The 18,095-nt window shown below is 37.0% G+C and overlaps 1 protein-coding gene across 3 annotated transcripts; it reads right to left on the bottom strand.

Annotated features, from left to right (window-relative positions):
* Positions 1–3,288: 3,288 nt before the first annotated feature.
* On the bottom strand, positions 3,289–7,690 carry atf5b (activating transcription factor 5b). 3 transcript variants are annotated; one of them, XM_089121329.1, is made up of 4 exons: positions 7,170–7,690; positions 6,144–6,439; positions 4,847–5,981; positions 3,289–4,625 (listed from the first exon to the last, which is right to left on the bottom strand). In XM_089121329.1, exons 2-4 carry the CDS (start codon positions 6,151–6,153, stop codon positions 4,439–4,441), a joined length of 1,332 nt encoding a protein of 443 aa, XP_088977455.1. In that variant the 5' UTR covers positions 6,154–6,439; positions 7,170–7,690; the 3' UTR covers positions 3,289–4,438. The 3 variants fall into 3 exon arrangements, with proteins under 3 accessions (XP_088977455.1, XP_039526936.1, XP_088977456.1); XM_039671002.2 differs by having other exon boundaries at positions 6,220–6,439; positions 7,170–7,689; XM_089121330.1 differs by having other exon boundaries at positions 4,847–5,933; positions 6,220–6,439; positions 7,170–7,689.
* Between the last annotated feature and the right edge of the window lie 10,405 nt (positions 7,691–18,095).

Raw genomic sequence — 18,095 nt, 5'->3', positions numbered from 1 at the left:
TTAAAGCTTTTATTTTCTTATATTTTCATTAATTTAAGCTTAAGTTTGAATCATTTTTGTACTTTTGTCATTTTTAGATTTTTTTTAAATACCAGTTCGTTGTATTTCATTTTTTGTTTTTACATTTGTTTATTTTAGTTGCCAAGGTAACATTTCTAATTTATTTTGAAGTTTAATGTTTTTATCAAATATTTATATATTTTATTTTTATCTTTATATTAATGGAAACTATTTTTTTTTTTTTCCTGTTTGAGTTTCACTGAAGATATGAATATGTAAATTTTTGGAATGACATGAGGGTAAATAAATTATGACTTTCTCTTGTCAAATGATAAGAATCATTTTATTTGTGCCAATAGCAGCTTACTGTTGAAGGATGTATGGGGGGGAGGGGGGGGTGACTAAACACATACTGTATGTGAAGCTCTTTGAAGAAGAGGAGTTTCTTCTATCCCTTCAAGCACAGTCAGCTGGAAGGTAAACAGACTGCTGAGTGAAATGCCCTTTGCCTTGAGGGCCACAAGTTAACGCCTCCAAACTTCTCACGCACACTCGTCTCAGCTTGCATTCCCCAGCTCTGTGTCAGAAGTCACATTCTGGAGCTCTGGAAAGGAGGCAGGTGTGATCCGCAAAACACTTACACTTTTACACTTAAACTCAAGAGATTCCAGAAATGAAATGTTGTAAACTTTCTAGAGAATGGTGTGCTTGAAGTTAAACATAAATAATGGAGTGATTATTTAATAGCCCATATTAAAAAATAATCCACCATGTTCTTCTTTTTCTGAAAATATTTACATTTCTCCATTTTTCCCTCTCAGTATTTTAGAAAGAGAGAGAGAGAGAGAGGAGAGGAGGGGTATTATTCAAAGATAATGGGAAAATATTGTTCAGCTATCTGTATTTGGTTTTGCACATTGCTTGGTTTGCATCTTCAGATTTAAAGCGTGAGTGTCAAAATATCAATCAAAAATGTGTTTGGAATTATTCCTCTCCCTCTCTTTTGTTTGGTTATACCAGAGACTTTTTAACACTTTGCTTCAAACAAGCAAGGGAGGATTGCACCACAATAAGAACTACTAAATAATAATATATTTAGATATGATATGATATCGTTGTGTAGCCAACAGGATGAAATTGCACCATCCATACGTAAAATAACTTGGAAAAGAAAAGAAGATAAAGGCCTACAGTAAACTTGCCCCAACTTTAATCATATTCATACACACACACACACACACACACACACACACACACACACACACACACACACGTGCGCGCGTTTGCGTAGGACCCCGCCTCCCCCTCGTGTCAAAGCGCGTCAATCAAGTTTCGATGATTCGTCATCGATGAAGCGGAACTATCCCTCTGGTCACGAAAAGACAGAAACGTGTGTTCTCTCCTCTCCAAGTTTGATGTCAGCAAAGAACAGTAAAGTTAAGTTGATGTGCGTTTTTCACTAGTCTGTCTATGTAGCCTGTTTGCTAATGGCGGGCACTAGTTCCAGGGCGGTGTTCTGACTTTGCCTGACAAAAAAAAAAAAAAAAAGAGAGAGAGAGAGAGTGAAATACAACTTTTTTTATTATGTTTGATAAACAATATCAAACAACTGTGTATGTTAATACACTGCAGCTCGGAAAAGATAAACCTATTACAGTCAGAACACCGGCCGCCTCGCGCTTTAACATTCGCGTGCACCACGAAATGAAACGCGCACTTTCCAGCAAAACATATGTGGGGATCTGTGGCCTACAATATGACATTATCTAGTAGTTGTCTACTATAGGTTAGTTACAACTCTGCAAAAAAGCAACGTAGGTATACATTGACTATTGTATTGATTTAGTTATAGGCTGTTGCATTTAAAATGTTGTTTGGCTGGGCAATATGTATGCAAATCCCTCAGTAAATAATAACCACCAAGAGTCAAGTAGCCTATTGCTTTTATCATGTAAAACAGAGGACATGCTATGCCAAGCCATTTGAGCTTTTATTCATTTACACGATGCAAATTTGATATCAATAATTTTGTATAGGCTAGGCTACTATTTAAAATGTGAATTCTTGATATTAAGAATGTACTTTTTCTAGTAGCCTAACAATGTCTATTACATTTTCGTTAGTAGGCCTAATAGTTTAAGGAGGGAGGATTGTAGGAGCACTGGGGTGTCAAGTGTGACTGGTTTACATGGTCATGGGTCAGTAGGAGGGCCCCACAGAATTTTGCTTAGGTCCCCAGGGAGGTCGATCGGCTCTGAAATCCAGATTAGCTTTTGGATGTTATTAGACTAGTGACTTACAATCATGTAATATGAAAAAAAGAAAAAATAAGTTATCTGCTTGATGTTTATGAGATCAGATCAAATTAGGAGCAATTTATGCAGATATCCATGGTAAATGACGGGGTCACATAATTTTCCCTTTAACTATAGCCAATGTTGTTCATAAACAATTGTAGGCTAAAACAGCCCAGATAGCAACAGAGTCCGGGTCAAATCTGGCGCACATTCGGCACTTGCTTCTGAATGCTGTGATCTCTAGACTGAAAATAAACCGGCACGGTTTCTTTGACTCACCAAACAGAACAGGAACCCCGTTTCCTGCCGTCTAGTTTATTCCTTTGATGCCATCGTGAGGACACATTACACATTACAACCAGCTACGCGTCTAATGTGCAATAAGCTTATGGTGAACTCATAATTATAATGGGTTATTGTAGCCTAATAATGAAAAGCTTGTTAAAAGAATACAGCGTTTCAATTTGCTGTCAATTTTCTGCTCTAAAACAAACAAACAACAACAACAAAAAATATTGTATGCACATCAGCCTGAATATTGAAAATGTAAATAATAATAAATAAAACCAGGCCTATTTAATGAGAATAAAAAACACAATAAATGTCAATAAAGCTAGGTAACACTAATAAAGAGGAAAAGGTGGACTGCCGAATTTATCATCGTACGTTTTTTTAATCCTTTATTCCAAAAGCTTTTCATTTCAAATACATGCTAAAGAAATGTAAATATGTTAGTTGAACAGCTGTAAAATATACGTTTGTATTTTAAAAAGTATAAAATGTTTTGAAAAACATGTTTTTGGTCGTTTCTTGTGTATTTTCATCCATCATTATATTTGTCTTTTAGTTGCTTGGAAAAAATACTGAAATGTTTTATTTTCAGTGATGTTTATTTGCTGATATACTGTTCTTTTTCTTTGAACATTTATCAGCATACATATTAATTTATATCAGCACGTGTAAACAAGCAAAATAATTATTCATCACAATATTCATCAAAATATCTAAGAATCATTTATTGACATTTTAATCAACCAAAAATAAGAATTACTGCACAATATAATTTGTATTTATTAATCAAGTGTCGGTAGATTCTGAAACACATTAGAACCTGCAGAAATGAATGCATTCAGATTTGCTACGCTTGTCGGTTTTCAGAGGCACAGTATACTACTGTAGTAATGTGCATCTGTTCAAAAATGTTGAATTCATTCAAATTCTTCTGAATTTTAAAGTCCTGTATCAAATGACAGTGATTGTTTTCCGCAAACCTGCATTAAAACAATCTATATCTCATACTGATTAAACATTATTTTTAAAAAAGCACATTTTTAAAGCACTATGTTAATGAGAATAAAACAAATGGGCAAAATAAAAATTTGACATTATTGTCATAATGCACAAAAGCATTCATTTCTTATTTTGGGTCATGCAATAAATTGTAACCCAACATGCTTTTCGATGTATTAGACATGCATTCCATACCTGAGCCAAAAAACAAACAAAAACAGTCATTAATATACTATAAACCTTGGTTTAAAATATATTTTAAAGCAATTTAAATAACATTGCAAACGCATTATTTCTCCTGTATTCTATATATAATTACATGAGATATTTCACAAATAAAGGAGAAATATAAGGAAATACATGAAATTATAAAGCAAAAAAGGGCAGACAACAAAAAATTAGTGACATTTTACATTGCAGTGCTTTGCATTATTACAATATTAGTAAGAATTCCGACCATGTCGCTACATTATTACAATTTCTCATTAGGTTGTGCTGTTGAGTAAGCATGACATTTCATGATAAATAAAGAACGGAGCAAGCCTGTACAGAACATTATTATTTTGTACACTAAAACAATGTAATGTCCCATGTGAAATCTTGATGGGCAGCTTTTCATTAAATATATCGCTGTAAATTCAAATCCCAAGCAATGTCATTAGAATGTATTCAAGGCTATCGTCACAGTGCTTCAGATATTATGCTCTCAGTTCCATGAAACCATGCGGCTTTCGCTTTGGAAAAACAAAACCATGTTAATACATGAGCTCTTGAGGTTCACTAACTATTCGGAGCATAAAAACATGCTGTCAGAGCCTGGTATAAGTGAAATGCTGGTAAGAGACAGAGGTTTAGGCACTGGAATCCTCTTTTAAGCGCTGACTGCGAGCCTTGTAGACTTCAATCAGGAGATCTTTCACATACTGAATCTCTCTCTCTACAGATTCTGCTTTGTCCCGAAGTTCTCTGTTCCGCCCTTCCAAACCATGAAGCTCCTCCTCCAAACAGTCCTGCTCCGCCCTCTTACGCTGACGGTACCTATTGTTTTTATGGCAACATTTGTGGAATAAAATAGCATGGTTCAGCTTTTCTGCTCGTATGATCCACAACAACAAACATGCTTTCTTAATTGACTTCTTTTTGTTAGCTCATGCAATATTCTAGCGCTTTCATTTGACTAACTGGCCAAGGTGACAACTTTATTATTATTTGTCCTCCCCAGATTAAAAAAAAAAAAAAAATGAAAATGGCTACAGTACCTGTGGGCAGCAGACTTGTTCTGGTCTCTCTTCTTTTGCTTGCGTTCTCCATGGTTTCTCTCCAAAGAACCTACTTTAACATCTGGTTTAAACACACACTGACTTTCCCGTGACCTTTGCAGTGGCTTCTGGACGGGCAACTCCAAAGAGGACTCAACACTGTCACCGGACAGACATTCAAAGCTTTGATCCCCAAGGCATTCATGGTGCAAGTAGTCATTGTTCTGGATATCAACAGCCCCAGTTCTAATCGGCTGATCGATTTCGTTCATGTAGCCGTGATATGGCTCTAAATTGGCAGTGATCTGATGAAAGTAACACTCGGCTACGTCGGATTGTTTATACGGCGGACAGCTCTCGTTCTCGGCGCACTGCAAAATCGGCATGGCGATCCCGTCATGGCCGAGCATCTTCATCCCGTGGCTCTGGCCCTCTCTCCTGTGGTGGGGCTCCAGGGACCCACCGAGATCATAACTTCTCATCATCTCCGCTCGGTAAAACACGTCTTCCGTGAAGCAACTTTTCTCTTCTTCCTTCAACAGTAAAGCACATTCTCGAACCTTCTTTGCGCTGCCGTGGCTCTTTGCGAAGGATTTGTCGACAGAGCACTGGTCAAAAGCCAACTCTGCGTAACCTGAATGAGTCCCTTTGAAAGTCCACGTTTCTTTCTCAAACACCTCCACGTCTTTACATCCGTTCGCTGATATTCTTTGGCTATTGCAGTGTGTCCGAATGTAGCTGTAGGGGCTGGGTCTAGACATTTTCGGTCGGCTCATAGAGCCCCCGCAGAAGCCTCGTAGGTCCAGCTCTCCAGTCCCCAGGGACAGCAGCCTGGGGTTTGTTTCAGGCTGGTTAACATTGTACGAAGCGCAGGGTAACTGATAGTATGACTGCGTGGCCATAGCTTGTAGGCTTTTGTCACACTTTTGCCATTTTTCCAATTTCATAGGTGTCGATTCGTACAGGTAATAATCCTCCAGTTGAGCCAGTTCTTCTTTAAGAAGAGTGGTCATAACCTCCAAGTCAGAGGGCATTTGGACGTCATGCTCCAGAGGTGAGGGTGGGATAGAGGAACCAGGAGAGGATTCTGTGGAAGATGAGTTTGGGTAAGTGTCAAAAGTTTTTGTCATCCAATCTGTTGAGAAAAACAAGCATTATTTCAAAATACAGATGGAATATCTCAGCATATGCATGGTTGGAAATATAACACTGAACTACGCATATCTACATCAGGCAAGTAGCGATAAAAAAAAAAAGATGAAACGATGTGGATCACCAAAATATTTGCTTTACTTACTGTACGCCATTAACACATACGCTGCAGTGCGGTTCCCACCAACAATCGGACAAAATAAAAGTGCCGTACTGCTTACCAATTTAGTCCTCCGTCTGTGCAGGCTCCTCCCTCCGCCTATGATTGGCCTTCGTTAGCCAGTAGGAAAGAGGGAGCTCTTAAGCCGACTGTGCAAATGAGGGGAGTATTCCTGGGAATAATCAATGCCGCCACAATTTCGATTGAAATGGTGAATTGCGTACAACGCATGGGAATCGAACAAATGCCTCATACAGGAAAGAGATGTGAAAAACTGAAACCTGTATAAAAATAAATAGATAAAAAAAACATGTAAAAAGCACTTAATTCAGTTTTCCAAGTGTCAAAAATTTTGAATAAAAACTAACTCAAACATTTCATTTTTTTTCATAGATTATCATGAAAATGATTCATTTAAAAAAATATATTTAAGTTGAATTGACTGAATTGATAAGAAGTGCAATATTTTCTAATAATTTGAATAATAATAATAAAATCTAAACATAATGAAAATGACCTTTAGCTAGAGTTGTAATATGATGCCTCTAGTCAGGATCAGTGCCAAATGTAAAAAAGAAGGCAAAAGTAAGTAAAGTCTTTTAATTAAAATATTCATTTCATAATGATTTTATTTTTCAGTTTAAAATTCAAATGCATGTTTATACTGTAGAAATGAAAACTTAATTTTAAAATATAAAACAGATATTACGATTTATAAATCCACTCAGAAACATCAAAAGTGCCTGAAAATAGAGCCTTACACAATATTGTTCAAAAAGAAGCTAGTGAGCAGTACAGAAAATATGTAATAATAATAAGTTAAGCAATTTCTGCATTTTTAAACGCAACTTCAAACAAAGCTGTCACAAATGTCATGAGGAAAACTCATCTCTATAGATTTTTGCGGGTTATTCTCTAGTTCAGAAACTCTGAAAACTAGTTAAAGTGAGATATACACTGTCACAGGAAGTTGTAGCTCATATAAAAGTCTGAATGGAAGTTGACACTTACTCCATCGTGTTGATGTGGTCAGGTCTGAAGAGCTTCTGTGAGCGCAGGAAACCGCAGTGGAGATGCTCACGTTTTCAATTTAGCAGAACATTGTCTCACTCTTCTTCATTTGATGTCGAGACTGATCGGTTACACGATAAATCGTTCAAAAGTTTTGGAGAACAGAGGAGTATCACGTCAAACCAAACAGTAACCGCATCACACGTATTTGTATCCATCCGCCGCCTCGCCCCTCAGCGTAAAGTCCAATTCGAATTCAACGGGACAAGTTCAATCTGAACTTCAGCCTCGAGTCCACAAATTAGTCAGTAGAGCTATGCGATTTCCCTCTTGACCGCGAAGAAAGTGAGCATACGCGTTTTATAGCTGTATTTCCTTCCCAAATGTACAGGGTAAGTAAATCCTGATGATATTTTAGTGGGTCCAGTTGGACAAAACCAGACTGGGTGTATATCTAAGCACAAAATCGAAGCACAGAGAACCTTGTAAAGCACTATTTAACCACATGCGACGAGGAAGGACACTATATTACACTATGGAGATGTAACTCTTGTTGCAGCCCTGTTGCATCAGACCTGCTGGAATGTTGCCCGAGTTGAAACTTTGTTGCCACATTTGTCCTGATGCGTTTATGCTTTGGACATGCATAATGAGGTTTCATCTTTAAGACCATTGTTTGCAAAGGAGAAAAAAAGTCAAGACTTTTGCTGTAAAAACACTCATTAGCTTGTTTTGATTTGCACCACACTTCCATTTCTGTGACCGGGGCTAGTTGTCACACTGAGAAGTTGTCACACAGGCTGTATCTCAGTAACAACAGGATTTTGATTCACTAGTCCAATTACAAGTAGGCTATGTGTTGCTCTAGCTGTGGTTTTGTATGTTGGTTTTGAACATCAAAACAGTCTCAAGATTGAGTTTGTGTGTGAATGAAATCTTCCCTCCAAACTAAAATTATAATATTTTATTTATTCTGTAGGAGTTACATTCAGACAACTATATAAAATAAAGGCAGATTTTAACAGAACTCTTCTTAGGGCAAATGTGTCTGGTTGGGGCAAGTTGTCACCTTTATTTTAAATCAATAGGCGAAGTATGGTGGGGTCAGTAAGATTTTAAGCTACATTTTTAAGAAATAAATTAATGTTTATCGAGCAAGGATGCATTAAATTGAATATTTGTAAAGTGATAATTATTTCAAATAAATGCTTTTCATTGATCATCATTATTAAAGAATCCTGAAAAAATTATCATGGTGTCCACAAAAATATTAGAAACAAAATTGAGAAGAATTGTTACAGCAGTAAATCAGCATATTAAAATGATTTCTGAAGGATCATGTGACACTGAAGACTGGAGTAATAATGCTGAAAATTCAGCTTTTTCATCATAGGAATAAATTACATTTTGAAATATATTCAAGATAGAAAAAAAAGAAGTGTAATAATATTTCACAATATGATTTTTGATCAAATATAGGCAGAGTTGAAGAGCATAAGAGGCATCTTGCAAAATTATTACAAAATCTTACTTACCTCAAACTTGGTAGTGTATATTTGTATATTTGTATAGTGGTAGTATTTGTTTCCTTTAAAAATGTCTTTCAAGCATTTTGCATTTCATAATTGTTTTACTGCACATTTTATTGAAAATCTTCTTATATATTGCAGGTTTTACTGTAACAACTTGCATCATGTATAATAAACTTTTTTTTCTTGGCTATTACCGGTGGAAAGGTTTTTGCGACTGTGAGGTTTGTGTCTATATAGAAATAAACTCGGCTTAAGAAATATTCACTGTAAAAAGTATCTCCCCATAAAGTAGCCCCATTCTCCTTAATTCATTTCCACTGTCACAGTTTCCAATAAAGACAAAAATAGATGGTTATGGTATTCTGATGCATTATTATCTGCATTAAATTTAGTTAAACTAATCTTTAAGTGGTGAAAGATTTGTAAATTTCTAAAGCATGAATTTTTTAGATCGCATATCTGACATTTCAGTATTACTCCATTACCTTAAAACTCAGATACGACCTCATGCTTGGATTCATTGCACACTTCTCGCTGTGTGAAACTAATATAACTGACTGAACCTCCTCTTGTCCTGTTGCCAAGTCAAAATGAATACTGTTCTCTCTGTCTGCTTTTCTCACCCTCTTCAAGGTTTTTAGATCATCTTCAATTTTACAATATTTTTTATTGCAATGGATGATTAATCTGTATCTGTATATGCATATGGATAAAGGTTATTAGTATGTTGAATATGTATTGTATATTGTAAAATATGCATTATATAATCATGTGTTTTCTAAAGGAGAACGAGGTCATTCTCTGATGCCCACATCTATCAATGACACTCCACTGTAGTGCCTTTCACATTTGTCAGAGGAAAATCTATCTTTTTTTTTTTTTTTTTTTTTTTTTTTTAGCAACTTTTCCCATTTCTTATTTTATTTTATTCTTTGTGATTTGTCATCATAACAACATTTGCAGTAAGAATAGCTGTTTTGTGATATCCATCCTTGCTCCGCTGCCATGAAGACTCTGGTACATTGATAAAGGTTACACCATAATTTCATCACCAGCTTGCAAAGAATCCTGCCCCCATTAATGTTTTATGTTCTATCTGGGGTAACATTAGAAATGCACACATGGGTTGTAAGAAATTCTGTTGCTAAGGTGCCAGTTATACTCTTATATCTGTAATTAGTGGAAAATTATGAGAATTTTTCTCTGTTTAAAATAGCGTTTAAATCAAGGCTGAGTAATCAGTCTGTGAGATTTTGAGACCTGAAAGCGCTGTGGGAGTGTGGTCTGTTTTCCATAGGATTTACTGTATTTTGAAGAGTTTGATTTAGAAAATATGGGGTTTAAAATGATAATAGTTTGGTTATTGCTGTTTACAGTGATAACAGACACAAATCAAAGATGGATTATTTTATTTAATCAGATCAGACAACTGCCATCACGCTATTTTATTTAGTATGGAAGTCTGACTTTGTACAGACAAAATCTATATACCAAGCCAAATGAGTGGCCAAAAAAATGTCGCCAGGTTCATTTTTTATTTTTGTCTTTTAGCTTTATATATAAAGGTAAAACCCCTATTTTTTAAATATTGACCTCTAAATAACACTTGATCCACTTTCATAGTTGCCACTGGAAGGAGCCATTTACAGACATACATTTTTACCCCTCCTTTTGAATTACAAAAGTGTACTCTAAATGTTTATTGTACTAATCTTAATCAATTATGGAGTGTTCTATAATTGCTGTAAAACAAGGAAATTCTAGTACGTCATGCTCTCAAAAACTCGACTCAGGAGGCATTTTTCCCCCTATATTCATATTCATACTAATTTACAATCATTTACTGTAGGCTACTTATTATTTTATCTGAATTAGAGATATATCAACAGTAACCTAATGCTCATTCGTTAAGTTCAAATGGTGAAAGTTACCCTGTTCCATCTGATTTCTGTACTCAAATAATTTATGTTTTATTTACTTTTTGTTTAATTATATACTGAGTAATATTAATTAACAACATAATTAGGTTAGGGTTTGGTTTAGGGTAATTTATAATTATACATAATAGGCTGTTATTAAGTGCATTTAAGTTGTGTATAATGAACACTGATTATGTTTTATTTTTTATAATAAAAAGTGCAATACAATAATTTTTAACTTTTGAAAATTTAAAAAGACTACTTTTTGCATTTGACGTGTAAAATGCAAAACAAAAATGCAGCAAAGGTACAGGGATTGCCACTGTTCTTTGACAGTGTTCAGGCATACAAAACAAAGGTGAGGTAAGAGTGTGTTTGACAGCTCTTTGTTGTCACTTTTCAACAGATGACAGCTGACAGGTGCGAGGTCTATGTGAAGCTCTGGTTCTCTGAGCTTTACTTGTTTTCCATTATTTGCTGAATCCTTAAGAATCTATTCAGAATGACTTTCCACACCCATTCAGCATTAAGCTGTTAAGCTTAATCAATTAGCTTTCCTTCAAAAACTAGAAGACAAAACAATGTTGTTTGAAATGGATATTGAAGTTCATAAAAAATGTTATTTGCATTTTAAATGTACACATTCACGTTTGACTTTCACAACTGCAGAGAGTGCTCTAGTCCAGTGTTTCCCAACCCTGTTCCTGGCGGCACACCAACACTGTGCGTATATCAGTCTTTGTCAGACACGTTGGTTTGTTGTGTGTGACGTCATCGCGGCGCCATTTTTGAGGTATTGCTAATGTGAGCACTGAAGAGATTACGAGAGTAGAGATAACAAGTAAATAACTCGCAAAACTGCAGAAGCAAAAGAAAACTGAGAAAACGCCTTAATGCAATAAACTCGATAAATATGGCAGGTACCGTTTTTTGGAGAAATTGTCATCCATTCAGAACATAGATCCATATATGAGCTCAGCTGACTGCAGTAAGCTGGAGTGCTGATCCCGCATTGCTTTCTCATCCTCATATTTGGGCTTTGTCAACTATCTTGTTTATGGTATAAGCGCATATAACGTTCCCAGTGAACAATTTAAAAATTATACATCTCTTAAAGCCCGCGGACATTTCACCAAGTATCCTTCTTTACGAATGTAAATAAATTCTGTAAAGTTAGTAACAGCAAAGACAGGTTTGCTGTATTGATGATGATGATAGTGTTATGTTAAGGATGGTTTAGTTTGAAAAAAAAAATAATGAAAAAAACAATTCTCCAACAACGGAATACCCCAGCACCGATACCTTACAAATGGCGGCTACGCCCATAATGCACTTCGTTTTTCGCGAGTGTGACGTCACCTGACAAAGACCGAGGCCATTTCTCAAAACCAAGAATGCAAAGACCGGACTTGAGTTCTTGGGAAGAAAGCTCTTGCTATTTGTTCTTGGAAGAACGAACTCACGAGGTGACGAGCACACAGAACGCTGCTGACAGTTTGAGACGATGTGTTCTTGCTGGAATTGCGCAATAGTACCCTCGCACAGACGCCGTCTGCAGTGCCCAAACATAACGAGAATTATTATACAGCCAGGCTTTATCGCCCAAGCCTAAAGCCTAGTTCACACTACGTGATTTTAAGCCCGATTTAAGCCCGATTTGCAAATCGTTGAGTCGCCGACAAGTCGGTGTTATCGCGTGCGAATCGCGGGCGATTAGCGGATGATTAACGCTCGCCAATCCGTTAGTGTGAAAGAGCCAACAACGCACCAAAGACAGCTCGCAGACACCTCGCAGACATTTTAAAATCATGTAGTGTGAACTAGGCTTTAGGGATTACTCTACCTACACTACAATAATGTATATTCATAACAATAAAGCAACGCCTGTCTCATTTTAATTCTGCTTCTGTTGTTTGTTTGTGTACATCACTAGCCAACGTCGGGAAAAAACGCTGGTAATATTCGGTAATATTCAGGTAACTTTTGACCTGTCTCTCTCTGCTTCCCGCTCCTTCCGCGAATGCCGAAATGAATTATGGGATATTTCTGCCGTCAAGTTCACACAAGTTACCAACCGATGCATCCTCGATAAAATGGGAGTGTCAAGAACACATCCAGGATTTTTAACCGTTCTTGCCTAAATGCAAACTTGTGTATTGGGACAGTACTTGGCCCGCGACTGATGGCGTTTTACAAGTCCACAAGAACACAAGTACAGACAAGAAGGCATATTGAGAAACGGCCCGATTCTTTGTCTCCCTTATCAAACACACCTGATTCAACTCATCAGCTGATGAGTTGAATCAGGTGTGTTTGATTAGGGAGACAAAGAATCTGGTCTGGTCCCCATAAGGTGATTTTGTGTTTTACTATCCTTTTATTATCCTAATACAAACCTGACACACACAAACACGCATGCACGTATGCACGTACGTACGTTTGGGTTTTCATGTTTTATTGTGACATTCCACAGAGAATGGTTTTTATACTGCACAAACTGTATTCAAATCAACCAGTGCTGGAAATTTATCTTAGGTAAAAAAAAGGCTCACATGTTAAGGGTCACTGTTAGGAGCTGTTTTTATTTAGTTTTAATTGTTTAGTTTCGGTTTGCCTTTTTACATGTACAAGTGGTTACACACTCACCTAAAGGATTAGAAACACCATACTAATTGTGTTTGACCCCCCTTTGCCTTCAGAACTTCCTTAATTCTACGTGGCATTGATTCATCAAGGTGCTGAAAGCATTCTTTTGAAATGTTGGCCCATATTGATAGGATAGCATCTTGCAGTTGATGGAGATTTGTGGGATGCACATCCAGGGCACGAAGCTCCCATTCCACCACATCCCAAAGATGCTCTATTGGGTTGAGATCTGGGTTGAGGCCATTTTAGTACAGTTAACTCATTGGCATGTTCAAGAAACCAATTTGAAATGATTCAAGCTTTGTGACATGGTGCATTATCCTGCTGGAAGTAGCCTTGAGAGGATGGGTACATGGTGGCCATTAAGCAGGGGTTTTCAAACTTGGTCCTGGAGGGCCACTGTCCTGCAGAGTTCAGCGCCAACACTGATCAAACACACCTACCTGTGAGTTTCTAGTGATCCCGAAGACCATAATTAGCTTGCTCAGGTTTGTTTGATCAGGGTTGGAGCTAAACTCTGCAGGACAGTGGCCCTCCAGGACCAAGTTTGAGAACCCCTACCATAAAGGGATGGACATGGTCAGAAACAATTCTCAGGTAGGCCGTGGCATTTAAACGATGCCCAATTGGCACTAAGGGGCCTTTCAACAGAAATCGAGACTCATCAGACCAGGCAACATTTTTCCAGTCTACAACTGTTCAATTTTGGTGAGCTCTTGCTAATTGTAGCTTCTTTTTCCTATTTTTAGTGGAGATGAGTGGTACCCGGTGGGGAGCCCATCCGCCTCAATGTTGTGTGTTGTGGCTTCACAAATGCTTTGCTCCATACCTCGGTTGTAACAAGTGGTTATTTCAGTCAAAGTTGATCTTCTATCAGCTTGAATCAGTCAGCCCATTCTCCTCTGACCTCTAGCATCAACAAGGTATTTCCGTCACCAGGACTGCCGCATACTGGATGTTTTTCCCTTTTCACACCATTCTTTGTAAACCCTAGAAATGGTTGTGCGTGAAAATCACAGTATAACTGAGCAGATTGTGAAATACTCAGACCAGCCCATCTGGCTCCAACAACCATGCCACGCTCAAAATTGCTTAAATCACCTTTCTTTCCCATTCTGACATTCAGTTTGGAGTTCAGGAGATTGTCTTGAACAAGACCAAACCCTTAAATTCATTGAAACAACTGCCATGTGATTGGTTGAAAAAATTACAATCCGGAATCTGCGAGGTCCAAATGATTTTAGATGCCTGCTTGATTACAAAAGAGCAGTCCAAGTATAATTCTTTGCGTCATAGTTAGTGTTATATGAATTTACCCCTCCACTCCCCCTTACCCCTCCACTGTTTCCCATCTGCTCCTCCTCTGACTCCATTCTGCTCCCTGGATTCGCCTCGGCCCTTCCTGTCTCCAGCTCCTCCTCAGCACAAGGATCCCATGGCTCCGCCTCCAGCCTCCAAGCCCATCACTCCACCTCGGCTCCTTCCTCCCTCAGCTCCACCTGGGACCATAGCCCTTGTGTCTCCACTAGGCTCCCTCATCCCTCCAGGTCAGACGTCGCTCTACTTATGCCACGGACTTCCGGGTCTCCAGCTGCGCCTTCACCCTCCACCCCTTTAGCTCCATCGGACTCTGCTTTCCCTCTGGCTCTAGCTTGGTCCTACTTGGTCGCCTGGACTTTCAGTGTTGTATGGTCCCATCAGCTCTCCATCTTCACCTGGGTTTCCATCGGCTTTGTCTCAGTCAGTCCCTCCCCTGATGTCATCAGTCACCATGGCTCCTCCCTCCCACAACTTGTCCTGTATTGTCTTGTTTGTTCTGTTCTGTTTACTTACCTTTTGTTCTGGTTCTGTTTTCCCTGTTTCTGTTTGCCTGTGTTCTCTGTCATTGTAAGTTGACCTAGTTTGCTAGTATGTGCAAGTTTCTTCCCTTAGTTACTGATTATGTTCACCTGTTGTTCATTTAGTTACCTCATTACTCCCTGTGTATTTATGCCCTCTATTTCCTCAGTTCAATGTTGCTGTTGATGTTTAGTGTGGTTGTGCTATTTTGGTTCCCTGTGATTCCCCAGTGTTTTACATAATGGATCTAATATTATTAAATTATTGTGTTTTTTTCTATTCTTTGTGCACGTCATTCTTTGTGCACTTCATTACAGCCACCATATGTGATACTCATGGGGACCAAAAAAAATTGATTTTGTACATTGCCATCTTTGTGGGGATAACATCTGTGACCCCATAACACAGGGTTTACCAGGACCACACAATCACACACACACACTCACGCACAATTTTGACAGTTCAGCACATATCCTTAATAAGGCAGCCATGGCACAGCAGCTTCGTGGTGATGCAATTGTTACAAAATAAATTTAAAATTTAACAATGTAGGAAAACACCAAAATCACCAAATATTCTGTAATTAAATTACCTAAAACTGCACATGTGAATTATGAATTGTACAACATGACTATATTTTGGCTGTATTTTATTTGTATAGTCCTTTCTTATAAGTTTGCATTTGGTTTTACAATAAACAGATCTGCTTAGATTGTTCAACCTCTCGATAATAATGTAAATGTTCATTAATATTTGTGTGGTTGAGATTAAAAGGTTAAATTGGTAACACTTTAGAATACGGTTCCGTCGTTAATGAATAACAAGAACCAATGAGTAACACAATCTTAACAATAGTTACTATTATTAACTAACAAGAGACTCTGATTAACAAACTAGTAAGTAATAGCCTAGCGCACAGATGTAAGAATCAATAGCTACTATTTTTTTAGATGCTTCCCAGAGAACTACTGAAAATGTTCATATTTCACGCAAAACTAATCAATAAACAATGCAGGACAAATGACTATAGCACTTTATTGACATTTTAACTACTGCAAACAATACACAAGGTTGTTTACATTATCAATTTGTAATAGATTTGGGAACGCTGTTAATAATTGGCCTATGCTGTCTATCTATCAACTGAATAATTGTAATTTTTTATATATGTCTCCTAATATATATATATATATATATATATATATATATATATATATATGAGTGAGAAGATTCTACACTTTATTGGCTTTTCATTAGTAACTACTGTAAGAATCACGAGAAGAAACTTTGATTAACAAACCAGTAAGTAATAGTGCACAGATGAAAGTGGTACTTCATACTTCTATGGGATTTACTAATTATTTGGATCCGTATTATAAAGTGAAGATCGTTGGAACTAACTAATGTCACAAGTATTAGTAGTTCTATGGGGATTTTTTATTATTTGGATCTGTATTCATAAAGTGAAGATCATGAGAACTAACTAATGACTAAAGTGTTACAAAACTTCTAAAGAAATTTTCTAAAAGTATACTAAAGTTCTACTAAAGTTTACCAAAAATCTCAAACGCTTGAAAGGACTTTTGTGTTTGGTTGCACAAAACATGACTAGACCATGTATTAACACTTGAGTCATTAGTTCCAATGATCTTCACTTTACAATACAGATCCAAATAATTCATTCCCATCGAAGTAGGAAGTACCACTTTCATCTGTGCATTACATACTAGTTTGTTAAACAGAGTTTCTTGTTAGTTACTAGTTTCTAGATTGTTAACATCATGTTACTTATTGGTTCTTGTGTAGTTAATCATTGTGAAGACATGACCAGAGCAAAGGCAGGAGACACTGCTTGAAGACAGTGAAATCTTTATTGACTTCCAAATAAATTATATAAAATCAAAAATAACATAAACAAAAACACTGAAGGTGACCCTCCTCACGGAGGTCCCTCACCAGGGGCCTGTACCATGATGGTAGTTGAACAAACTCAGGGTTGCAGGACTAGTTTCGAGTTGACAAAACCAAACCAATCCAACCAGGCTTTGTTGGTACCATGATGCTGATCATCAACTTTCTCTGTCAACTCAGGCTTTGATCCTGAGTTAAGGAGTTTAGGTGTGACATCAGTAGCGAACAGCCAATCACATGCTGAGAAAGAGTGAAACTCATTCAAAACTCATTTAAATTAATTTCTCGCGATACTTTCATGTATTAAATAAAAGTATTAAAATATTAAGAATTTAAACAAATTTACACAGCAAGAAGAAAATAGCTGTCTATGAAAGAGGACAACTAAAAGAAAGTCTCGCTATATATCAGTGCAAGAAAAAGTTGTGAAGTTAGTTTATTTGATAAAGGTATAGAGAGAAATGAACATTTAAGCTCACATAGTCATTTGATAGCTTCATTTATTGATTCTAAAGCGTATTTATATTGCCTTTATATATACGTATTCTTTTAAAATCTGCGTAATAATAATTGATGAACTTAAATTAGATTGTTAAAGGATATAATAATTACAGAAATAATTTCTAAATCATACAAATTTATTTACTAAAAGCCATGATTTTGTCTTTTAAAATGATTTGCTGTGGAGTGACTTTATCGTGTCATACATGTGTCACTTTGCTCACAGCTGATTGGTCCAAGTTCGGTTTGCAACCTCTTACCTGGAACATAACCTGCCCCGGACCAGGTTAGCCGTGGAGTGTAAGTTACTATGGCGATGAACACTGCTAAAAGCCAAACCAATTTCATGGTACCTAAAACCCAGGGTTGGCACAAACTAAACTGAAACATATCGGGCTAGCCACCTAATCCGGCTTCATAGGCCCCAGAACTGCTTTAACAGGGAAAAATACATTCCTTTATACCAAAAGGGTCAACAATTTGACAGTACTAGGAATTTAAATAATGTTCACATACATAGTAATTAACTACACTGAAATGAAAATAATATTCAAAATATACATTAACCTTAATTATAC

Source organism: Pimephales promelas, chromosome 16 (assembly GCF_988280905.1).
Source record: "Pimephales promelas chromosome 16, fPimPro1.hap1.1, whole genome shotgun sequence".
In the NCBI taxonomy this organism is placed as follows: Eukaryota; Metazoa; Chordata; class Actinopteri; order Cypriniformes; family Leuciscidae; genus Pimephales; species Pimephales promelas.
Note: the sequence above shows the minus strand (reverse complement) of the source record. Positions and strands in the feature narration are given on the sequence as shown.

Excerpts from the sequence above, each read along its gene's own strand:
- atf5b (XM_089121329.1), bottom strand. Across the intron at positions 4,626-4,846 it reads AACAAGTCTGCTGCCCACAG|GTACCGTCAGCGTAAGAGGG; the intron begins GTACTGTAGCCA and ends TAAAAACAATAG.